The 26,238-nt window shown below is 37.0% G+C and overlaps 2 protein-coding genes across 3 annotated transcripts in view; one reads left to right on the top strand and one right to left on the bottom strand.

Annotated features, from left to right (window-relative positions):
• The window catches only part of TMEM117 (transmembrane protein 117), a 197,141-nt gene that overhangs the window by 19,097 nt on the left and 151,806 nt on the right, over positions 1 to 26,238 (top strand). For both annotated transcript variants that reach the window (XM_017829167.1, XM_017829168.1), the window contains one exon: positions 10,217 to 10,349. In XM_017829167.1, coding sequence (XP_017684656.1) covers positions 10,217 to 10,349 — 133 coding nt within the window. The remainder of the gene's footprint in view (positions 1 to 10,216; positions 10,350 to 26,238) is intronic.
• Positions 1,883 to 7,859, bottom strand: LOC108504344 (P2Y purinoceptor 1-like). The gene is made up of 2 exons (XM_017829169.1): positions 7,802 to 7,859; positions 1,883 to 2,998 (listed from the first exon to the last, which is right to left on the bottom strand). The coding sequence occupies exon 2, from the start codon at positions 2,979 to 2,981 to the stop codon at positions 1,980 to 1,982; it is 1,002 nt and encodes a 333-aa protein (XP_017684658.1). The 5' UTR covers positions 2,982 to 2,998; positions 7,802 to 7,859; the 3' UTR covers positions 1,883 to 1,979.

Below are 26,238 nucleotides of genomic sequence, written 5' to 3'. Positions count from 1 at the left end.
ATGTGCACTGAGTTTTCATGTTTAGTTTTGTGTATAGAAAAGCATATTTTGGTCCCATGTTGAATTTTACTCAGCCAAAACAGAGGCACTAAATTGCTGAAGCAATACTGAGGTGGAGAAAGGAAAACAAAAGTGTATTTGTGCCTTTAAAGATAAATTGAAACATAAAACTGGCAAGTGTTCGATTTTGGAAATAGCTTACAGTTTACAAGTTTGGGTGCAATCTGGTGGGAGCAATAAACTCATTGAGTCCAGAACTTCACACTTATCTCTGCTGTTCTGTCCTTTGCATGCTGGGAACACCTTTGTCACTAAATGACATTGTCATTGTTTCTTTATCAGTCTGAGAAGTGTATATAGGTGATTGCCCATGGATGCCCATTCGTGAGTTAAAAAGCTCTGTTTCTTATGGAAGCCAATGCAATGTTAATAACCTTCTCATGTTTCCAATAGACAATTCGTGTGTTTTAAAAAAGTTAATATTTTTAAAATAAGAGAAATTGAAAGATTAAGAAATTATCAAAGGAAAAAAGCAGGACTTAGAATATAGGCATGCAATTATTCTGTGGGATGTTGTGAGTGTGCTAGTACAACCAAACACTTGTAAAGTGTTTCAGATTATCAGGACCAGGTTCTTCGTTTCATGTCACAGTTAAAGAAAATGAAAAAGTAAAGTTTTTCTAGATTTTATACATACATATGTATTTAGTCAATACAATTGAAACATACAACAACAGAGATTCAGTACCCATGTAAAATAGAAATATTTTCAAATAGAGACATGTGAAGACAAAATTATATTAAAACTAAATAATTAAAGAATTAAGACACTGTACAAAGTATATTAAAATATACTTTGTCACAAGTACCTTCTGAAAGTAATGTGCTCACTGATACATGGGCTTTTATAATTAACAGAGTAATATGTGGAACTTGGCTAGAAGACAAGTCAGCAGGTGGCTGATCATTGGAACATGATTATTTTGCCCATATAATATGATGAAAGAACACGTATATAATGACTCTTGAAGGTGGATGTTGTGATGACTATCTGTTGTGCTGGTTTAATGATTAAAGTGCATTGTAGTCTAATTACCTTAGACTGTCCTGAAACTGTGATGCTAAGACACCAAAGGAACAGAAGAAGCACTCCTGTATAGCAGCATGTCTTACCCTTCTTGTGGCTCAGCCTCTTTCGTATTTCAGAACACTTTTCCAGTGCACACTTCTCACTGTTGAGGAAATCAGAGTTCATGGCCGAACACATGCTCCCCTGAAGCAGAACACTAATGACAAACAGCTGTAGTTGCCTAGGATTTGGGGGACACCCCTATCAGTTGGGAAGCCTTGCTGCCTCGGGGAAGGCTTAGCAAAGCTCTTTAATCCATGCCTATTTACTTTGTGAACAGAATTACTGTGTCTCTGACTATCCGCAGGGACTTTATCTTACTATTTGGTTTTTGTTTGTTTGTTTTTGGAAATCTGCTGCACTTTACTGGGTTAATGAGGTTCCACTGGCAGTGGAACTCTAGTGCAAGCAGCATTAAAATGAAGTACTTGTAGAAAGCCTCTCTGAAAATGTTCGAGGAGTCCAGCTGTTAGCATCATGATAGTTATTAATTGCACAATCCAATCACAGCAGCCCTTACAAACTGATGAAAAAATAATTAACAGAAACTATAAGGAGGCTCCTCATCACTATCTGCACTTAATCTTACTGTATTTTTCTGTCCAAGAATTAAAGGAGCTACTTAGAACTTCTGGTAGTTTTTCATTACATGCTGCGTGTATGGTATATTTACAGCACGAATATTTAAATTGCCAGTTCTGTAAAGGTAGGAGTCTTTTCATGTTAAGTTTTACTCTGCATTTATGTGTATTATTGCTTATTCAAGAGATAGCTGTACAATATAGAAGAAATCTTAAATGGATCTGATGACACAAAGCAATTGGAGATGTGAATCTTTGTAGACTAGTGTTTACGTCATTGTTCTCGGGGCCAGTGTGATGTCCCGTACTCTTCTTGTCAGACAACTGCAGCACTGGCATTCGAGATGACATTTTATACTTTTAGTTCTTTGATAGAATGTCTTATTTGCTACCGTAAAAATTATTGGATCAAGACAGCTGTTGATGCTGCAGATGATCTCTGTGACTTTGTAAATGGCATTTAATGTGCTTATGTTCTCACAGAGTGGTTTACAATTAATTCTGTAAATTAGTATCACCATCATCATAACATGGTAAGGTATGAAAGAAACAGCAAATACAATCATAGCAGCTGAAATCAGTAACAGAGGCCTAACAAGTCTGTTCCTTCTTTGCTGACGTTTACTGAGTCGTAGTAGTGCTTTGAGAGTCAACATATAGCATGTAAAGATGATTGTGGCTGGAATTAGGAATCTCAATACAATCTTGGAGAGCATGAATGGCACTACAAATTGTAAAGATCCTTCAGTGGCATCCAGGTCATTTATGATGTCAGGCTGTGTTCTAGCTGCAACTGTGTAGTAGATGTCAGGCATCGATGCAATCACTATGAAGATCCATACCCCGATAGTGCAAAACACAGCCTTTCCTTTGTCCCACCATGTTAATGAAGTGATAGGATGGACAGCACCTATGTATCTGTCAAAACTGATGAGTGCCAGGAAATAGACACTTCCATAGACATTAATACTAAAAAATAGTGTTATGATCTGATAAAATGCTTGACTGAAATATACAGAGAACTTCTGGATATTATAATATACTGAAAAAGGTGCCATGAGAGTCCAAGTAAAGTCACAAAGTGCCAAATTAAAGAGAAATATGGTATTGGTCGTCCATGTCTTCATGCAGTAAACATGTCGTAGTGCAAGTATATTGCCTAGAAATCCTGTTAATAAAGAGAAAAGGCAAAGCAGAACCAGCAAATAACAGTACCACTCCAGCTTAGGATTTCTGTTGCAAATTAAAATAGTGCATGTACCATTCATCATCTGTCCATGGAGTATACCTGAAGGAAAAAGAGAGACCAACAGCCTTTAAAATAAAAATCGAGTTGGATGTATTAAATTTAAAATTCAAAAATTTTAAGTTAAATTCAGTATGTTTGAACTGGCAAAAGAATTCAGAACGTAGTATGATGTACAACCTCTCCTCTATCTGAAAAAAATATAAACTCCAAATACACTTAAAGCTTACTCTACAACACCCACACAAGCAGATCTTCATAAACTTATGCAAGGCTTTATATACTTTCGTCTCTGCTATTTAACATTGTGTACAATGGATGAGAGAAAAAAAGCGTGCGTTCTCAAGTAACAGCAGCCTTGCTCTCAAGTAAGGCCGACCATTTAGCTGGTCTCCAATGTAAGTCTCTTTGGAAAAAGCAGAGGAGATGACAGAAGGACCGTAATTGCCCACACTCATTCCATCGTTGCTTTGATTGCCTTGAGTATCCATACTGGGCCTAGAGGCATGTTTAATGTGGGCAGCTGTGCAGTGGGCTGTGACTGAGGTCAAGAAAACAGTATCAAAACAAATCAGGAGGAAATTCTGCTTGTGGTAAAGGCCACAGCAACCTTGCCATCTAAAGCACCAGACAAAGTACCTTTTCTTTTTTTCCTTTTTCTCTGATTTTCTTCTTTAAATAATTTTCCTGTGCTGAAAACATTGTGCTTTTGGTGAGGTTAGAGAATTAATTTTGTCTAACTCTTTATGGCCCATTTGGTGTCAATTCATGTTATGGAATGTGTGGAATATAGATCTGTAGTGTATTTTTCAAAGCGAGTTTTTTAAGCTTATAATGTCTTATGCTTAATTTCATTGATTACTTCCAATAAAAGCAAAATAAAGGCTGGAATATTCTGTCAGAATGAGCTGTCACCAGTTGCCCTTCATTATGTTTCTATAAACTTTCTGCAGATGATGCAGCAGGTGCCAAACTGTAAGGTCTGTCCAAGTAGAAGCTTTGTATGAGGGTCATCCAAATAACTTTATAACTTTATAGGACAACAGGATAAAATTTTCCTCAGTACAGATCACACTTTGAATGGAAGACAGGACTTTTTCGGAATGTTATTGACTCCTTGAAAATTTCAAAACATCTTCAAGCATTAAGTTGGAAATAGTGTTTTCTTCTAATGTAGTGTTTTGCTTTCATGTCAACCTTAGTACAGTAAGTCTTTTCCAAAGGTATGTTCACAGACATGGGTCAAAATATAGCAAACATGAGCTGCAGTGAACACCTGCTAAATAAAGGCTGTGTTATTGTGCTTTGCAAGTTTATAGTCGACTCAGTAACCTGACAAAAAGCTGGTTCAAACTGTACTCAACGAAGCTAGTAAAGAAAGTTGCTTCTCTAGAAGCTCAGCAACAAAGGCAGTCAAATGACTTTCCAGGTAATGAATATGGATAGAAAGCCATCTGTTCTACTCACAGTGTGGGGAGTGTTTGCTCTATAAATGTATTTTCTTCAGTATTGAAGTACTGGACTTTAACCTAGGGTAGCTATACTTTCCCTTTTCCATAGCCTTTGTGAATGTAAAAATTACATAAACTGTGTAACATTTTTTCTTCAGCTGAATTTTGTAAGATATCCCTGTAAATTCTTTAAAATAGCCATCCTAATAGGTGAAACACAATTAAGTAACATTTTCTTATGATGTGATAAATTAAAATGGGTTTGAATATGTATAGGAGAGTTATATTTTCCTAAAATCCCCTTGGCTATAGGTCATGTGTTCTTTGAATCAAATGGTATTTCCTACCTCTCTGCCTTCCTTTTCAATACTTGAGAATGAAGGCACTGAACACTTGATTCCAAGTTGTGTTGGCTGTAAATAAGTCCTAAACTGGCTACAAACAGCACGGCCGTAGCTGCATGAGGGAATTGTAATGCCAGGTTCCTGAGCTTATCAAGCTCCTGGACAAAGACTATAGGTAGATCTAAATGGAGGGAGGCAAACAGCTGTTCCACCTGCTCTGCTTTGCTGTAGGTTGGCTGGATAAAGTCTGGGTGTGTAGCCTTATGACTATGTTAGGGCAGTTAAAGAACTGAACTAATAAATGTCCTATCCCCTTCATCACCTTCAGTTTGCTGGGCTGCACTCAGCGTTGAGCTATATGAAGTAAGTTATGTAGTTGGAGAGGGTGGAGCTGCCCAGCTTTGTAAGGTGCATTTGAAGCTCAAAGAGTCATTAGAAAGTATGTCCGTGTTTGTGTAGGTGTTTCCCAAGCATCTACGGTGGTATATATATTTGAATTCTCTAAAATACTTTTACTGTCTCCTATTAATTCTTTGTATTATGGTATAGTTTAAAGACCATAAACAAGACTTCAAACAGTGTGCTTTGCAATTGATCAGGGAGTGACTTACAGGGTGGACACAGGGAAACAGGTGCAGAGATAAAAAGAATCTTTCCTGGGGTAACTTAATATCAAGAGAAGAACACAGGGGATTTGACTCCCAGCTTGCTGCTATAAGGTCTGGTTTTCTGTCAGAAAAATTTAAAGCCTTATACAATCAAGGACACAGTTTGACTGCATGTGGGAAGACAGTCGGCATGTCCTGTTCTATCCTGAGGCCATTGGAGCTACCCCGATGTCCAGTAGATCTGCATATGTGCTGTAATAATTTTCAGAAGTGACGTTTTTTTAATATCAGAAAATAGCAAGTTTTCTGTCTACTGTCTTGGCACCAACGGAATAACTTGAGCTACAGGATGTGACTAGATTGTCGTCACAGTTCAAATCCAAAATTTTGCATCTGTAGTTTAGGAAAACTTTTTTTTTCTGAACATTACAGTGTTCACTGCTAGATTCATGCATTCTTAAACAAAGTCAGCCACATACATACACACAGAGTGGCAGAATGAGCAAGAGCAAAATGACATTATATTGTGCTTCTGTTGTTAGTGCTGACTAAGAGCAGACTTGCCAAACTTTGATGAAAGTAGGATTGGTTTTCAAGGTTAAAAAATACTTCCCATTTATTGAGATTAATTTTTCAGCTGAACAGTTTCAGCCATTGATGACCATGAACATTAAAAGGACAGAAAGAGCAATCACATGATGACGCATCCAAAATTAAAGGAATACATCTGATTTGATGAAGAGCTTGGTATTAGAATAGTACACATATGCCCAGGAAAGGGTTGGAGTTTGTGGTTTCCATCACTCCTAATTAAGATAAGAAAACGTGCTAAATTTATGAGTAAGAATTCAATGTTTCTCTTGTTTCTGCTTCTACAGTCTAATAAATCCAACTATCCTATAGGCTGTGGACCTAAAAATGCTAGAAAAGCTTTAGTTTTTAAAAAAGTGTCCTATTAGACTCAGTGTTTTGTATCTGCCTATTGAGTTGTCTCTTTTCCTGGACTGAAAAGAAATAGCTTAGATCTGTGACTCTCTGACAATATCTACAAGCTCTCTCTCGTCATCCCTGGCAGCATTTATATGCTGCCGGAGAAAGTCAAGCAGGTTTCAGCTGGTGAGCTGATTTACTGCCTGGTTTGTTGCTGGACCGTAAATCCTGAAGTCTCTACTACCCTGTGTTCCCTTTGTACCTGTGATGTGGTCTCCAAAGCCTTGGAAAAGATAGAAAACCTGTTTTCAGTAAAAAATTATGTTTTGAGGAAACTTCTTTGAAGAAACATTTTGTCACTGAAAGGAATCTTGATTTTTGTATATAACTAATTATAGTTCAAAGTTTTATCATTGGTGGTCATTAATATGGCATTTAACTTGTGTTTGAAAAGTTCTATTAGGCTTAGCACATTTATTTGGTTATTTTTAAGTGTATAATTTAGTATGTGTAAATATAGCCTAGGAACTATGTTCTTCCCTGTCATACCTGTTGGGGTATTTTTAATAAGGTCATAAAAACCAATTAATTTGTCCTGAAGTAACAAAAAAAATATTAAAATGAGTCAACAGCTTATTTTGTGTAATATTATTCCTTATCTACTTTCTTTGTTCTTTGCTACTTTTTGGTTGCTATTCTTTATAGTAAAAGCCATAGTTTCACATGAACTGTTTTGTTGGAATTACTCTATTTTGTATGGCTGTTTGCAACAGCCAGATTTGTATTTTAATCTAGTACAAATCTATTCTAGTTACTAGACAGATTTTCCAAATGTCTGGCCATTCACACACAAAAATATTTCTCTTATGTGTGCTTTCAAAGTGTAACCTTTTAGCTCATTTTATCAAATTAATAAAGCATTATACAGAGAGTCCTAGATTTTGTTGTAAAAATAACAAGCATTATTGGAAATTATTACTTTAACAACTTACCTGTCAGGTAATCATCTGATGCATTTCATTTTAATTTCAACTGAATTGATATGAAAGGATATATAATGCAATGCAAGTATTAAGTGGAGCATTTAATGTGTTCTAGTTCAACTGCATTTAGCATGTTATACATACCGGTATGGTGGGAACAATAAGTAATATCAGTAGTAATTGTATGCAGTTAGGTAAGAAGATTGTGCTAATATCCAATTGCTTTCTTCTTAATGAGTTGATTGGTCTTATTATTAAGGTAGTATTTCTTTCATTAAAAAATTCTGTTCATGTTCAACTTACTTGAGAGTTAATGAAGTCCTATATGACAAACATAAGCTACAGTAGAAGGAAAATTAAGATGTAAGAATTTCCCTACTGAAGATGGTATTTATGAAAAAGTTCTTTTAAGAATATAAAATTTATATATATGTTTATATATTAATCAGTGCATAATAACTGAATAGGGAACAAATTATTGCTTTGGAGATTACAGGTACAATGGATATTTATTAAATCTTTCTCTTACCTGTTTTAGAAAGGTTGGAATTATCTGTTTTACAGAAGTCTGGGTTCCAGGCTGTGCTTTTTCTCTCCATTAATCTGGACCTCCTGAAATCACAACTCTATTTTGTGAGTCCTGTTTATAATCCAAGGTGTCAGTAATAATCCATATGCAATGGCAGCTGTTCAGAGAGCAGGTGTCAAACTGCAAGGGAAATATCTTTTGTTATTAAGCCCCTCCTCTCAGTAGGTCAGGATAATATACTATTGCCATAGCAGCTTCTGCTCGATTTTTAAGAAAGGACAGACTTGTTACACATCCTCAGTCTAGCTAGACCTGGGCTGTCATTGTTTCCAGCAGTGAAAGAGAAGAAGAGTACAGGGGCTTGAGCCCCCTGTGTATATATATGTGTGTTTGCACTTTCCCTTTCTTCCCCTTTCTTCACTACCAGAATCCTCGTTATTGCTGCCCTACTACTGGACTGGTCTGTGGACCTGCTCTTGCTCCATCATAGAGCTTGATTCATCCCCCTGTACCTATCTATCACTTCCTGCCTCACAGTTCCCATATCATTCCAAATCTCAGCCTTGTCAGAGAACTCCCATCCTTCAAGATTTTGCTTACTCCAGAGCTCAAATCCTACCTACCACTTCAGCCCATAGCCCATGTCTGGTCCAGGTCCTCCAGTCTTCCTGCCCAAGACCTGCATCTCCAGTCTTCAGCAGCAAATACAGTCCTGGGATTTTCCTGTCTGACTGCCTGAATGAACACTTCAAGTTTTTTGACTAATTTCTCCCATATTATAGCATCCCCATGTGTCCAGCCCTAATCAAGGCTGAAACTGGACTTGGCAGTTCAGCAAACAGCTCACAGAAATTGCCTTCATCCCAAACCATTCACATCTCAGTCTGCTATCTCGCTTTTCTGACCAGCTCCTCATCTTCCTTCTGTTCTCCCTATTTTGACATCTTCTAGTACCTGACTGCACTATCTCCTCAACAGATGCTGTCCTTCACTTTACTGCTTAAATTATCAAAATTATCAGTTGCCTTCCTTAACCCCACTTGGCTTCTGCTGTGGCACTCTCAGCCCTGCAAAAGCAAATTCCCATCTCTTGTGCTGGTGAGGTTTTCAATACTCTAAAAAATCAAAAAACATGTTACTTGGTTTTAGAAAAGAAAAATTCCACCTGGAAAAAGGGTAATCCATTTGTGGTAATCCATGATAAAACAACAATACTCTGTTAGTAGTAGGAACATGCAAGTATGAGAGATGGTGGACTGTACAAACTACCTCCTAAAATCAGTAGAGGCACAAGGAGAGCTGCTAGAGGACAGAGTTGTGAACAAAAAAGGAGATCAAGAAGAGTATAAACAACTGGATTGACATGCATGACACTCATCCAGATGAGGAAGAACTAGTATAGCTGGGCTTTAAGAAAGTGGTCATTAGAAATTCTGGTTAGAACAGCTCAAGGAGCTGTACCACATTTGTAGAGGTCCAGAAGTAAAAAACTCCAGACAGTGAATAAACTGTGCACCTGAAGAGTTTAGAGAAGAAAGGCAAAAGGGTGATAGGGTATTCTTGCAGAAGCTAGTAGAGAGGCTATTACAATGCTAAACCCCATTAGATATGTTTGTTTTAGGAAAGGAGAGGTCTGGGAAAGATGGAAAGATTCAGAATAGAAAAAGAGGGATGAGAGTAGACATAAAGAAAATGTGAAAATTGGATAGAATGAAATTGTATGGGCAGGTGAAAAGGGTAAAGGGCTACAGGAAACAGAGATGTGAAACTCCTTAGTTTATGATAATGGAGAAGGACAAAGAGGAAAAGGTAAGAGAAGACAGAGAAGGAAAGCTAGCCTAGGAAAAATGTGTTCCCGGCAAAAACATCATAAAAGTTTCACCTATCACCAAGGGTGAGAATAATCAGAGCTTCTTTTCAAGCAACAAGACATACCACTATTCTTTGACAAAGGTATTCTCTGCGGAATAAAGTATAGCACATCATATGATTAAAGTTCTAAGAAAAACACGCAAGATTCTACATACTCATAATTTGATTTCCAAATGAAATTAGGGAAGCAAATAATGTATGTCAGTGGACTTACTTCAAATACTTCGCCCAAGAAAAGCTATCTTAGACATGAAAAAAAAAATTATGTATGAATCAGTAACCTTTTTTTCACATTTGAAATGAATTGTAGTGGCCTGCAGGTTTTTTTTTTTCTGGACTGCAAGTAAATTGTAATTTTGTAGGAATAATATCTGTTCATGCTGAACTACAGAAGAGTGGTTTGACTGCATGATGCTAAATCTGCCCTCCCCACATACAGTGGAATAATTTGGTATAGGAAGAAATACAGTTTAGTACTTTATTTTGGTTTTTGATATTTACTGACTGATTAAAATATGCTTTCTTACAATTTTTGTACCACAGGTCAGTTGCTCCGTCTGAAAATGTTTCGAGAGGATCATGGGTCTTGGATGACGATGTTCTTCAGTACTATTCTCTTCCTCTTCATTTTTTCTCACATTTATAATCTGTTCCTCATTATGGCAGGGAATATGAGGTATGTTCCGAGTTTATTTTTGTCTCTTTTGCTCTAAAATATATTCTGCTGGAAACTTCTTTTATTCCTCTGCTTTCTGAATTTAGGTAGAGTAGTAATTTAATGGGTTAATTAGCCAAGAAGATGAAAGTATCAGTTACAAAAAATGGGGTCCTAGACTAATGATAGCAACTCTTACATCAGGGTACTAACGAATGTTATATCTTCTTTTTTTTTTTTAATTTAAAATTATAGCTAAACAAATTTGATTTGAAGTTAGGGCTGAGTAGTTTACAAATATAAGCATTACTATTGTACCTGAGCAGAAAGTTCAGAGTTAAAGTTAAAAGAAATTGAAACATCTAAAATTGAGGAAGCTCACAAACATTAAATGGGTAGTATAGTGCTGGTTTGGTTATGTACAGTAATATTTGCTGATCCAGTTTGTTCAGAATATTCTTAAATTCTTTTTCTTTCCCATAAATTGCTCTAACAGAGCAAAATTATGGATTGCTGAGGGATAAACAGCTATCTATTATATCTAGATTTATTTTAAATTGAGCTTTTTATATTAATTTTCTGTCTTATGACTTGCTTTCTCCTGTTATCTCAAAATTAACACCACTTTCATGTGTTGATTTTCCTGAGAAAACCTACCTACATTATTAATCATCTAATATATACAAAATTAGTTCATTGGACAAAAATATACAGTAATATTGTTTATGAAAGGCGAGATAGCATCTGAAGACTTTCTAGCAAGGAATAAGAAACTCAAAGTATATATGAGCTGAAGAACAGTGCAAATAATTAAATTATGTGTTCTTAGCAGAATATCAGAGCCATACCAATAGTCTGATGACGAGTTTTTTAATGGGCCCTGGTGTGGTGTGTTACAGATCTTAAGCATGTCAGCAAAAATGTGCAGTGTATAAAGTCCTGTAAACAATGTGACATAAAGCAAAAGAAGGCAGACTGAGTGTCACTGAATGAACATAAGCACAGATCAGCTGGGATAATCGTGAGATTGTGACATGGAGACTAAATGTATTGATTTGAGCAAAGCAGGTAAAGCAGCAGACTCATTGGCCATTTTATGAAATGATCACAGTAATGATGTGGTAAATATGAATAGGTGCCCAGTAACAGGTGAGATAATTATCCCTGAGATGAGGACGGTGGGAGCATTGCAGGTTTCTGGCTTCTCTATTTACATACTTATACTGTTATTGGTATTATATTAAGATTTATGTTTGGTATTTCTAATGCTCTATAAACTATAACCAGCTGTTAGACAAAGCATTAATGATTTTGAAAGCCTGACTCATGTCTAGAAAACACATTTCATTTGTTCTTGTCAACATTCCTGTCCCTGTACCTGTTACAAGTTTCCATTAGTTGCGCTGAAGAGATTGCGTGGCCGTCACATCCATGGAAATAGGCACAGCCTAGTACTAAAGTAGCTGGTGTCAGTCAGTGTGCCCTCTTCCTTTCTGTGGGGTGAAGCCTCTCCTTTCCTGGAGCTTATGCCACAGGAAATAGATTTGTCGTGATTGTTTTGGGAAGCTGAGCATGTTGTGCTCAAGGAATTTCATGGCTTTTTTTCAAAGTGGACTGAGGGCTTGTTACAGATATGTTGTCTGTCCATTCCAGTAAAAGGATATGGAAAATAGTTTCAGTCTCAAACAGCAGAACTCAAATCATCAATCAAACAGAGGTCTTGCATCAGTCCTTTTAAAGCTGGGGTAAAACAATGTGTAATAGTTTTGAAAAGAGGGTTTCTACAACAAAAGTCATCAAAGCCAAGTGCTTTATGTTGCCATGTTTCAAGGAGTAGATTTTTTTTTCCTGAGTACATGTAATCTTTATGAAAGCTATGTGCTTCATGATTTGTACTTCTGTGCAGAAGAACACCTCTGTCTACAACTTTTGCCACAGTGGCTTACTGAAACGAGTGATACCAGAGACACTGGTTTCCAGGATGAAGGTCAGAGTCTGCTTGTGTGAAGGTTACAGTCTTTGTGGAGAGAAACTGACCTTTGTGCCTGTGGACTCCTGTGAAACACAAGCATCCATATTACACATCTTTCCAATACAAGGGCTACGAAAGCCTTACTCTCTACAAGACTAGGTGAAAAACGTTCTTTTTTTTTCTTTTCATGTGTTTGGTCCTTGCCCTGGGTGCTGGTAGGAGAGGGATTCTGACAAGTTTCTTTATGTCAGATGTTTGGTCTCATCAATGAAAATCCCTTTCTGGCACAGAAGCAGAANATTCACCTTTCCCTGGGTGCTGGTAGGAGAGGGATTCTGACAAGTTTCTTTATGTCAGATGTTTGGTCTCATCAATGAAAATCCCTTTCTGGCACAGAAGCAGAAAAGTCATACATCTTGCATCACGCCAGCATGGATGATCACAGCAGAAGCAATATCCTTTTGAAGGGTTGAGAAACCTGTGATTTAACACTCTGTCATATAACCATATCTAAAAAAGATAGATTTTACAGTTGCCAAAATTTGGGGTTATTTTTTTTTAAGTATTTTTAAAGACACTTCACATGTGTCTTAGTGCGACAAACCTAAAAAGTGTGAATATATCCCTTAAAAAAGGGTAGCAGTAGGTTGCAGGGAAGAGCAAAAGCTGAGTATTGTGTTCAGTTTTGGGCCCCTCACTGCAAGAAAGATGTTGAGGTGCTGGAGCATGTTCAGAGAAGGGCAGTGAAACTGATGAAGCATCTAGAGGGTAAGTCACAGGAGGAGTGGCTGAGTGAGCTGAGGTTATTAGCCTGAAGAAAAGAGGACTCACGGGGGACCTTAGCACTCTCTACAACTACCTCAGAGGTGGAGTTTGGTCTCTTCTCTCAGATAACAAGTTACAGGATGAGAGGAAATGGCCTCAAGTTGCACCAGGGGTGGTTTATATTGGATATTAAGAAAAAGTACTTCACAGAAAGTACTTTGCTGAGCTTTGGAACAGACTGTCCAGGAAAGTGGTGGAATCACCATCTCTGGAAGTGTCCAAAAGCCGTGTGGCTCTTGGGGATATAGTTTAGTGGTGACCAAGCTGGTTCTAAGTTAACATGTGGACTTGATGGTCTTGGAGGTCTTTTCCAACCTTAGTGTTTCTATGATTCTATGAAGAATTTGCTGGTACTTGAATATATATTATACAGCTGTTTGCTGGGTAAATGTGTGACTGAAATAAAAGAATTGTGACAGATGGAATATGTCTTTTTTTTTAAATTCTTTTTTCAGTGATGTTTCCTTTTAGGTGCTTCACAGTTTATGGCACTGACCCACCCAATGTACATTAGGTCACTGCACTTGTAGTCAGAGCTGAACATCTGGTGACTATGTTATCAAAGTACCATTGAATACTTTTTTAAAACAGTGAGGGACTTGTGATTTTATTTGTTGCCTTAGGTAATTTAGATTATTGAACTTAAGCATGATTTTGAGCTGTGTAACACCTAACAGACAAACAACGTGGCTTATTTATTTAAGACTGTATTTGAAACATAAATGAAAGGAGGAAACTTTTATTTTTCTAAATCAAAAAGTGTCTTGCGGCAAGACCACGTGGGGGCAGCAAAGGGCGCAGTTTAGCAAGCTAAACCGATGGAAGTATATGGGGATCCATGCTATCAAACTTTTTTGTCTGGATTTTTCTGTGCTACAAGCAAATTCAGAGCCCTTAATTTATCGTGTCTTTCTTTAAAGTTATTCTGGGTCTTGAGCTGTCCAGGGACTGTCCCATATTTTGGTCATTTGTATGTGTAGAATATATTGCCTAAAGGAAATTCATTCTCTACTTTGGGAGCCTGTGTCAGTAAATAATGCTTTGATATTTAACATTACAACGTAGTGATGTATTTTTCGTATGACATCCAAAAATTAGAGTTGTGACTGCTTGTCTCACAAATATCAGCTGTCTTGTCTTAAATGAAGAGATGTTCAATTGACCAAAGGATGTTCAGGTGCACCATTATTCAACACTGTAAAGTGTCATTGAAACAATAAACACAAAACCAATTTATCTTTTGCTGTTAGTTGTCACATTACTGTATATAATACAAGTTGTTGGCGTAGTCTTCTTTGAATGCTGAATGTGTCAGGAGAGGGTTTGACTTAAATTCATTACCTCTGCTGGCAAAGTTCTTAGTAAGCACTATGACAGAGTCTTCTCTAACTGCTCATTTCTTTCACAGAAAAAGTGTGAAATTATAATAGAGTTTACATTACTTGCAGAAATTCCTTAGGAATAAAAGTATTACTGTAATTAATTTTAGTTAAGGTTTGAGTGATTTAGTGAATTGCGGCCCAATTACAATCTGCAGTTGACAAATGCATATAAAGAGGGTTTGCATTTCATTTAACAAGCTGAAACAAGGAAATAGCTATATATATATTTAAAAGCCACAATAATAGCTTCCTATTTATCCAAATTGGTTACTGCTCCTTTTCCTTTTTTCACAAGATACAGATTATTATGTCCCTGGAAATGTTTATTTACTGAAGGCTTTATGCTACATATTATTGAGGATTCTGTGCTTTAGTTTGTTTGATTGCTCATTAGAGTCAAGGATTAGTCATCATTGGCATAATTTTTAGAGCAAGACTTGGGGACAACTAATCACAGTTAGTGTTCTACAGAACTACAAGGCCCACAGTGGATCTGTATTAGCCCTCCAGGCTACCTGTGTAGCTGTGTCTATGTAGCCATACATTTAATAAGATTTATGTTGATGTACAGTTTGTATATATCTGTTTTAGTTATTTGTTTATACTGTAGTCATGCTTAATATTTGGCAAAGATGATAATGGTATTCTGTGAGCTTCAGAAAGTTGAAGCTTTTGTGAACTGCTGGAAGGAAAGGTTCCGAATCCCTAAGGCCTCTATGCCATTCTCAGAGACTAATCCTTTGGGGCCATCATGAGTCTTCCTCAAACAATATGTCAAAAACAGGGACTCGCTTAAAATACTTGTAGGTTCTAAACAGCATAGGCTGTGACACACTTACACTATGCAAATGTATATAGAGGGAGGAAGTTTAATATGTTATACAAATTATGGATATTGCTCTAAGAATGCAGAAGGCTACAGTCTGTAAGTGGCTTTCAAGTTAGCCTTTTTATTGCAAGTTGTTGTCCCAGCTGGGATCCTAAAGCACAGGTGTCTAAAGAGGTCGTAGCAAAAGAAATTATATTTTTCCAGTACTGTGATTGAAAAGTGTCTTGAACCAGGATTAGTACTTGAAAACTAAAGTAACTGAAAATTCCAAACTAGTTCAAGGTGTTTCAATCTTTATAACTAAACTTACTTGCAGTCATATTGCCTGGTCAAAAAGTACCTCTTGGTTCCATGTGCTAAATCTGCCATATCACTTCTGTCTTCTTGAGGTAGACTTCATCAAGCTTTACGTTCTCCTAAGGTAGGAAATAGCAAAGAACAGAAAATGCTTAGTATGGGTGCAGTTGCAACATGATGATTCTGAAATCCCAAACCCTTTAAAGACTAAGAAACTCATTCCTTAAACCACACTCTCTGCAGAGAGAGGACAAAGGAGATCTTGCACATCACAAAACAATTGACATAGAATCATCATGGGAGAATGGATGTAGACAGGATACTAAAGAGCTCCCTTATCCATAAAGACATCCCAGGAGTACCCCATGGTCATCAGGATCAAAGGCTGCCAAAAAATCCTGTGGCATAGTTGGTGCTTTGTTATCATGAGGTACCCATAATACAGGTTGATCAGTTTGAGAGCAATATTAATCACTTTGTTAGAATGACTGAAATTAATAGGAGTTTGTGAAGAAAACTGAACAGTGAGAAAAAAAAGTTATCAAAGCCAAATTATTTTCCTGTGAACTCTTTTAGGTATCTTAGGAGCAAAGGCCAAACTACAGAGATTCAAGTGACACATCCAAGTTCTGAAAGGAGTTTTTTTGTCAAGACATAGGCAGAAGACCCAGATCAGGAATTAGGTACTTCTCATGTGGTGCCTGAATTAGTCTCAGGTGCTTGTAAGTGTTTAGGTAAGAATTATAGTAGTAGCACTGTTGTAATATCCCCTTTTGCCAAAATCAATGAAGGTTTTAGAAGGTTGTTGCTGATAAGAGGTACCAGAGGGAAGAACTGAAAATGCTGAGCCCAGTCAGACGTATTAGCTGGGAACAGCAGGTACAAAGGATGCTGGATGCTGTGGTGGAAGAAACATGAGAGAGACAAAGGCATGTCCAGCACCAAAGGGGTCTTGCTCAAGCCAAAGACAGAGGGACAGGTAGCCCTGTGGCTGTGTCATAGCTGTCCTGTTGTGTTGCCATGGTGAGACTGATGTGACTATGGGAATGTCTTAGGGCTTTATAGACTGATTCCCCTTTCCTCTTTTCAAATAAATATCCTTTCTAGTGCTAGGGTTAACTGTCTAGATAAACTGATCACAGCACAATGTAGTTAAGCCTTATGCAAAATTAATTGATGGTGCTGTTACATATTTTGTATTTTCTTTTTATTCTTTTTTAAAAAAATAAGTACTATGCTTGCTTAAAATGAAAAATTCTTCAACTTAAAATATGCAAAAGGTCAGTTAATGTTTGTATTAATATGAAACTGTAAATGTAAGAGTTAATGAAACTAATTCATTTTCTGATGGTGTAGTAAAGTTGGCCATTTGTGAAATATTTCTGTTCATATCAGAGAATAACAAGGCAGATTTCCTCTGCCTGTCATTTGGGCACTCACTTCTTTTTTTGAAGGCACAGGTAATGGCTACGACATTACTTTTCTTATTTCATACCACTCTGGATTGAATTGACACATAGACACTGGGAGTGTTTTCCCTTAATCACACTATGATATTGTTGCTGTGGCATTGTCTGGTAGGATTATGTGAAAATGCTCTGCTCTGTCAGCCCTATTACCAGTTCAGGAACCATAGCACTGCTGCTACCTATGTGTCTGGTGTTCTTTGGCCATGACAAACGCAAGCTGAGTCTCCTGAAGACTGAAAAGTACTTTTCCCTGACCCAGGTGAGGCCATGTGTCTAAGGGTAATATGTCTATGTAGGAGGCTGTAAGTCCAAAGATACCTCCTGAGGCCTGTTAGGATGTAGGCCTTTTGGAATGGTCAGAGTAAGAAGGTAGTGTTTTATATAGGAAATCAGATCCTCAGGTCATCTCTTCTCACCGTGAACTACGAACTCTGTAAAACTGTAATCAGTACTACTAAAAGGTTTCTTTTCTTTGCCAGGGGAAAACTAGAGTTGGGGTTTATCTTCTGAGAGGAACTACTGCCAGTTTCCATTAGCTGAGGAGCTGGTCCATTACTGTCTTTATTTCTCCAGTTTGCTTTCAGCTTACAGGACACTGAGATAAACACTGTTTTTGAAAAATAGAAATTTAATAATGAATACTTGCATAAAAAACAGGGGTTTTAAGAAGGAAAGGCTTCCTGAGACTTTCTATCCTTCTTCGTTTTGGCTGAAAACCCTGAAGATATAAAGTACCTCGAATGGAAAAATATGTAGCCCAGCTGCCACCCTAGTGAGACATTTGCTTGCACCAAGTACTGCTGCTGTATTCTCTTTTTTGTCATTCTAACAGAACTGAGGAGAACAGAGCCCACCTGTCCCTAGCATCCCAGCCAGCAGCGAGGTAGGTGGTAGCAGCAGATGGGTAGGCAGTTTGTTTCCCAGCCCTGTTAGGCTGTTAGAGGAGAGGGTGTAGTTGTGATGGAGGCTGCTGAACATGAAAGTCATGGTAGGGAAGAGAAAGAATTGGAAAGTGCAGGAAGAAATTTTGTATGGCATTTGCTTTCCCCTGGCAGCAGCGGTAGCAGCAGCTGATGTGATTCAGACAAATTTGGACCACATCGTACTTTCAGCTCCCACAGGGTAACACAGGATAATGGTCTCTTGTAGTGCCCTTCTGATGGCTCTGGGTGCATCAAATGCCTTCTGTTTGAATGTGACTGCTTATGTGAACTAAATTGAGCACTTGAGGTAATCCTTGCCAAGATTATGGCCTTAATGCCGGTGGTTAACCTGCTCTTGCTAGAGAGGGCAATTTAAAGTATCTGTTTTCTTCACCAGTACAGGAGAAGATGGACAAAAACGGAAAACCAGGTTTACTTTCCAAGGACATATGACTTGAGTTTCTTTATGCATTTCTGATTCCAGTCCCTCCCAGAAGTACATGCATTTGTGTGACACATTTTATTGTCGTCTTGAAAAATGACTCTGCACAGACTTATTTATAAAAATGAATGAGTTTAGCAAGTGATAATGCTCCACGTTGCTTTATCCAGTGGTATAACCATCAATCACCCTAAAACTACAACAAAAATAAGTTGTCAATTTAAAGAATATTTACCTGCATTTTTCATCAATTGCATGTTTTCTGAGTTGGCTTAAAGAGAATCTCACAGTGTGATGTAAATAAAACTGTGCTTTAGTGATTAACCTGCAGGGTTAATGCAGTTTTTTTAAAAACCCTGTCAAGGTGTCACTTGTAGGTGACACCTCTTCATTAATATGTTCGTACCTCTACAGATTAGCAGACTAAAAGATATACTTGTTCCTGTGAAGTTTTAAATGTTTGATTCAATTTAAAAATAGACTATGTTTTTCCAATCTATTATGTATTTTTTATCAAAATTTTATGATTTTTTCACCCAGACTAGAGAGTTCTAACATTCTGGCTATGAAATGGAAGATGTGAACAATTTTTGAGTTTTTAGAAAAAAATCCAGGTATATTCCAGTAAAGGAAAAATGGTTGAAAATATACTTGTTTGATACCCATTTTAATCTCCATGGATGTAATGGAGAGACTAGAAATTTACCAGATAATAAAGGGCACATATTAAGATGGTAGAGCGATGCTGCATCTCATTCCTGTTACTTGTATTATTTTAATTGATATTTGCCTAGGTTAATCTAAAATGAAACTAGTAGTATTTTTGCTATGAAATTAGACTTGAATCCTTAGCAATACTCATAGTGTGGAGAAATCTTCATCCTAGGCCCTCAACAGGAAAAAAGACAGGAAATTTGAGGATGGGGAGAAATCTTTAAGATTCAATAAAAAAAATTTAGTCTACAAAAATACTGAGGGACTTAAAGACTTTCTTCCTTTATTTAATTTTTTCCCCCAGTTGTTTACTCAGATTACTGTTCTTTCTCTCAGTGTGTCTTTGTGCCAAATCTTGAGTTCCTTAGTTGGAATACCCACTGGATGATCCAGGATTTTTTGTTTGATGATAGCTGCAGGACTTACTTTCTTTTCCTGGTTAACAACAAATAGTGTCTTAGAATGTCTTCAACCTTTTTCACTGCAATACACATTTTAAACTTTTCCCTACTACACTTATCTACAGGTTTTGAAGTGAATGTTTTTATTTGCTGTGCAGTAACAGTGTACAAAGTTTTGAGACAGGACTTACTCCCATTCTTTTATTTTTCTGTATTTGTGCCCAAACTGTGTATTATGTAGTTTCAGCACCCAAAGGAACTTCAAATAATTAGCCAAAGCCCCAATTACAACAAATTGAAGCAGTTATTTTGAATAAAACATTGAATGCTTGCTCTTAAAAAGGTAACAAGCAATCTAAAATTCTTCAAGAATTCAAAGATCGCTTTGAATCATGTACAAATAACTACTTATGGTGGTACTAGATGGCAGAAAATTTTGCTAAATTAATGAAAAGAACTTCTTTATAATTAATGTATTCAAAGCTTTCTCCGTGTTATCATTGTTCAATTAAATTTAGGGCTAAAGCTTTTTAATAAACATGACAGTTTCAGTATTATTCAGACAAAATGCAGTTATATCCACTGAGATATTTACCTTGTCCATTCTGCAGGAATATTCTGTGAAAGGAGGAATACACAGCATATTTTAGTGTTTTGATTGAGTTTGTTATGGAATTGGTACATATATATATATATATATATATGTATGTATGTAGAATCAGAGGAATTGTGATATATGGCGGTTTCTGAAAAAATGAAAAGACACTTTTTTTTAATTCTATGGGTTTGTATACCTTTCCTTAAATACATTCCTAGGAGTCAATAATGTAAAGATTTTTTTCTCATCTTTTTTTTTTTAAGTATGCAAAACTTCTAATGCAATACACTTGAAAATAGCTGAGTACCAAAATTCCAAAGTCACATGCTGAAATTGTATTTATATACACATGCAAAAAGATTAATGTAGGTTAGTATACAAAAAATTTCCCAATCAAAAAATTTTCCATGCAAAGACTTCTTACAGAAAAGCCCTAAGTATAGGTTAGAAATATTTTGCCACTTACCAGTGCTCACCTAGGAAAGCATAGGTTGGGAATTTATTTTTAGAGACATTTTTACTGTAAAAGAATCAGCATGACTGTGATGGAGAGCACTGCTGGCTGTAAAAGTTGAAACCTGAGTATAATGAAGCATTGAAAATGACACAGTTAGAACCTATCTAAATGGAAGTAACCTGTAAAATGAATTGTGATAAAATGGCTTTCAATGACACATGCTCTGAAAAATAAAGATGGCACAATAGGTTCTGCTTCTTTCAGGTGACCCATTGTAATACCTCCAATCTATCTAACACTAATGGTAGCTGAGAACATAAACTGATGCTACGTAACAGCAGCATTTGACAAGTACAATTAGTCCTCATCATCACGACTGGGCTTCGCGAATGAAGATTTGGGAAGGGCTCTACCCACGTTTGTTACGAGCACGCTGGTGGCTAAAAAGGCCGATACGAAATAGGCATGTCCGGTTGCAAAAGGCACAGCAGAAAGACTCCTTAGGTGGTATATTCTGCAAGACACGATTCTTTCTGCTTTGTCTTTTCTCCTCGAGAGTGATCCTGCATGCTACAGAGATGAATAAATGATAATAAAATCAAAAGAACCTTTTTCTGGCCTTAAAATTCTTGTGAGGCTAAGAAAGGGAATATTCCTTTAGTTCTGTGCAGTACCAGGAGAATGACACCCCGCTCTGTATAAAGTACAGTGAGGGAACTTGCAGAGGACTTTTGTTCTTGGCTTAGAGGAGTAAAGGCCAGTCCGGTGTGCACTCCCTGGGGCCACCCTGTATGGCAAGTCCAGTCTTGAGCAGTGTGAGCAAGGGCAGAAACTTCAGCATTGGTTCTGTGACACTGCTGTTAGCAACCTGCATGTTCTCTGCTTCTTGGGTTTAGTACTGAGGCTTGCAAGACTGGCTCAGGGACAAAAAAAAAAAAAAAAAAAAAAAAAAAAAAAAGTAACTTCACATTAGAGACTTCAGAAACATCGCACAAAAACCTGGAACTTTCCAGGGCTGAAAATATTCCTCTTAACCTCTGGTCACATGTAGCAACAAGTAGCGCTTGGGGTTACACAGTTAGTCTTTTTCAGAGTTATATTGTTGATAATTAAAATGACTTTTTCACATTTACCTACTAGAAGCATTCTATGCTGAAGCAATTTCTATATATGCATGCAAAAAGGTGAATGTAAGCTAGAATAGGAAAAAATGCAGGAAAAAAAGAATCCCGCCAGTAAGGTGAAACCAAAATTCAATGAAGTGGAGCATAACATCACCACAAACCATCTACGTACGGTTCTTGTGACTCAGAAACATTGATCTTTTTAGATATTTCAGTTTTGGACTTTTGCAAGTAAGAATTGTCTGTCTTCTCCAGGAGTAAATGCCTAGTTCTCATATTGGCAGGGTTGAGGAAAACGTTGGTTTTATTCTGTTGCTGAAAGCATCCTGTGTCCAGGAGACAGGCCATACCCCAGAGTATTTCCACACAGTGGATATTAGGATCCAGGTTCTCCCAGTTCTGCTTTGCCTTATGCTGTCACTGCATAAATGAAGTGAATCACAAGCAGTAAATAAGTAAATAAGAGTGCATGCAGTGTCAGAGAGATGTCTTGCTATGAGATTCTGTAGGTATGAACACTGAAAAGAACTGTATGTGTTACTAGTTCCAGGTGCTTTTCATTTTAAAATGAGAACAGAGTGAAAATGCCTGTAAGTAAATAAAATATTTTGTTTACCACAAACTTATGCTCAGAATTTATACATTAAAAATTACAGTAGGCTGGGATAGAGAATTTAAAATGTCGTTAGGACCTCTGTGATTCTTAACCTAGGTTTTTTAATTTCACCACTTCCGCTCACCTTTTCTGGAAAAAGAAGGCCAGGGAAGGAACTTTGCCTTGTCCAAAGCACTGGACAGACTTCAGGCTTACAGAGGGACTGGGGGCACATTGCTGAAGATGATTAATTGCAGAATAGTTTAAACAGATCTTTATTTTGTGAAGATCTGCAATTGCCTGGTGTTTTTTGGAAACAAAAGTGATTGTGGTTAAAAAAATTCCTGAATGTAAGTCATCTTGTCCATTAAAGGTTAAAAAAGAATCCAAATGCATCTTGTTACAGAGAATGCCGTTGTGAAGGAGTATTTTTGTGCTGATATAAAGCTGGTGGTTCATCCAGGGATTTTTTGCTACCATGTATGAAAAACTATATTGAAATTCTAAAATCGGAATTAAGGCAGCTAGAGGGCACTGTTGCTAAGCATTTGTGATCTGCTTCTTAAGACCTGATCTACTTGCCAGACATAAATTGTAATTCAGAATTAACAATTGCTTTAAAGTTATCTCACGTGTCTTTTGTCATATTTAGAATGCATCAAAATTACTGTAAAAAAAGCATTTGAAAGATATGCTGTTTCTGTCTTTCATGAGCTTTTGAACAAAGAGACAAAAATATAGAGAAGAGTATTATTGAAGCCCCACAAAAGAATACATTGACTATAAACTATACAGTTATTTACAGTGCCATCTGTACATTTTCAGATGCTGAAATCTTCTATCTGTTACTCACATTTGTCTAATTGATAAATAGTTGTTAAGGGAAGTTGGTATCTATATGTTGTACCAGTATTTTATGTATGTAAATCAGTGACAGATTAGATATTCCAATATATGTTCAAAGGTGCTTCCCTGATCAGGGATTCAGTGCAGTGCATAAAATATTGCTTTCTGAGTTCGTTTGGTCTTTACTCTGAATGTTTGGGAAACTGAGTAAAACAAAAATCATTTTCTGTAGCCTGATCAGTTCCTTCACACATAAGTAGCAGTATTTCATCTGTGAAATGTATCTCTTGAAAATTTTAACAAAGAAAGATTCCAGACTTTGACTTACTGAGAATGGCAACTTTTGAATACACAAGGCTGGAGTGAAAGTTCAGATTTTGTTGTATTGATTTCCTCAAGGAATGCCTTAGCCCTCCTGTGACCTCAAACCAGCAGAACACCCTATTGTGAATTGATTCTCATGTGAGCAAAGTACACCAAGTCTGTTCATAGCTAAACTGCTATGAATTAATCAGTCAGGTGCCAGATAATCCACTCTAAATCACAAGGTAATCTTTGCTGCGTAAGTGATACAGGCACAGCTAATGGAGAAAATACATAGGCTTTACAAAATCTAGTTTTAAATATATACAGAAAAGTATACTGAGATACTTAGGGCAGTGCTGAAATTTAAAATAAGTGATTCATAGTGCTAGGTTTGGTTTCCTGTATAAAAATGTTGGCAGTCAAAGGATGTATTACATTATTTTTCACAACTCCAGAGTTCTTGGCTTATTAGTCCATCAGGATGCAACATGGCTACGTATAAGATTTGTTAATGCAAAGTTTACATCTGACATGTCTGAATGCTTTTATCTACATAAATCACATAACAGTTAACTGCTGTTATTTAATTACACCATCTATTTGATGGAATCATTTATTAATCCCACCTAATTTGGTGTATGCTGGTAACTGCTCACAATTGTGCAGTTCAGCTGGGATTAGTTTCATGCTGGGTGTTGCACCTGCACCATGACTCAACTCCTCTCTTTTGTCTCTGTTTTATTCAGGAAGATGACAATATAGGTAACAGCTAAGACAGTTATCTGTCTTGAGTTTATTAGTGGCTTGAATGCATGCTCAAGGCAAAGATAAAATTATTTCTGTCCTTAGTGAGTAAGATTTTTCCTTTTCAGGCTGCTTATGATTGAACCTATTCCTGATTTTTGGACTTGATATTTTCCAGTGTCATTGAAAAATATGTGTCTTCACCTTTGCAGCAGTACTAAGTAAATCCTGTAGAACATATGAATTTGCACTAGGCTTGCAAACAGTAAATATAGGTATTGAATTTTTTCACCCTACCAATAGCTATTCTACTTCTGTGACTATTGAAGAAAGTATACTTTTAAAAATGTTAATTGGAACCCACTGTGGTGACTTAAACAAATGCTTGCACTAAGTGTATTAAATTCATGATTTTTAAGGTTTGTTACCATCTTAACCTTCAGTAGTTTTAATTAAAGCTGTATAATTTTTATCAGTTTGATTGATCTCTACTTTCAGTGAGAGAACTGTATAATAAACCACGAAAAGAAAATGAAAGTTTATTGGGGTAGGTATGAAGAGGTCCAATTGACTTGCTCGAATCCCTAGATTACAGGTAAACTACCCAGAATAATTGATTCCTCTCATAAAATTCAGTCTCAATGTAAAAATAAATGTATTAATGCTTTGTCCATTCTGAGGTATGTTTGTGGCAATCTAACATACAAAGGATTGTTTCTCTCTTTTGCGTTCCTCTGTCCAACAGGAGGCTTGTTTGGCTCCCCTCTGTCTTGTGGTATAAAGATCAAAACTAGAGTAACTCAGGGATTTGGTACAGTGCATGTTTTAAATAGAAGTCATCTCAGCAGTTCATTCTGCAAGACAACTATTTCATAAATGTAATTTTGTATAATCCCAGAAGTCCACAAAGACCTGTTTTTTCTTTATTATTTAGAGAAATAAATGTGAACCAGGAAATTCTCTCTCTGCAACAATGTTTTGTGACTACTTAAACTGTGATTTCAGGTGCATGTAATGAAACCTGAAAACTGCTTTTATTCAGATTATTTGATAATCCTTTAACACAGTGAGCAGTTTTGGTTCCTGTAATAATTCTCTGACATTGTTGATAATGTACTTTATATCTAGGTATTATAAGACCAAACACAGAGAAATACCTTCTCATGCACCTGTTTTTCCCTTGTTCGTGCAGCATAGTCAGATAGGTGGTTTGAAAGGCAGGATGGATTCAAGTCTGATTTATACTGATAAAAGACTTTCCCAGGTAAATGAAGACAGACAGGGATTGATTGTCAGGCAGTATTTTTACTAATAAATGTTAGAAGAGGATTGTGTATATCCAGTTTCCTGTCTTGTGTGTAGGTGGCATTTATGGGGGTACTAGAGCCCGGTCACAGAGCTCTCACTATATTGCGGCCTGTGATTCGTGTGAAAGCCCTCCCTTAACCCACTCTTAGGGATGAGCTTTGCTTCTCAGTCCACTGAGCTTTGTCTGTGAAGATGTTATTTACCCTTTATCCAGTCTGACTGCCTGTATATTGGGGTCCATTAAATATCACCTAGTTCTGAACATTAATGACTTGACGGTGCTCAAATATCCTACACCAGAGACTCTTGTCCTCTGTTGATAATATGCACTGGGACTGAAAGATGTACAGAAGGAAAAGGTGTCTGGGGCACCTGGCCACCTTAGTGTTTTGATTGCTTCTGTCAGTGCTCATCTAACAGTTGATGAAAACAAGATACACCTTATGCTGCACAACTTTACTCCTTTCTTCTGTTTTTTCTATGGCCAAAAGGACTTCTAGTTTAAACCTCTTCTGGCCTCTGTAACAAAGGTGCCTGTTTTTTGTAGGAGAATGAATGAGTGTCCTGTGTCTACTGCTATTGCATGGTATGAGCTAGTTCTACTGCTATTGCATGGTATGAGCTAGTCCTGGTGCTATGGGAAATGTTGGGAGATGGGAGAATGATGAACCTGCAGGC

This window comes from Lepidothrix coronata, unplaced genomic scaffold (assembly GCF_001604755.1).
Source record: "Lepidothrix coronata isolate B3197 unplaced genomic scaffold, Lepidothrix_coronata-1.0 Scaffold159, whole genome shotgun sequence".
Classification (NCBI taxonomy): Eukaryota; Metazoa; Chordata; class Aves; order Passeriformes; family Pipridae; genus Lepidothrix; species Lepidothrix coronata.
This window is presented reverse-complemented; position numbering and strand designations above follow the sequence as displayed.

What these genes read in the sequence shown, in the direction of transcription:
- LOC108504344 (XM_017829169.1), bottom strand. Translation starts at nt 2,981, where the DNA reads ATGATGAATGGTACATGCACTATTTTAATTTGCAACAGAAATCCTAAG.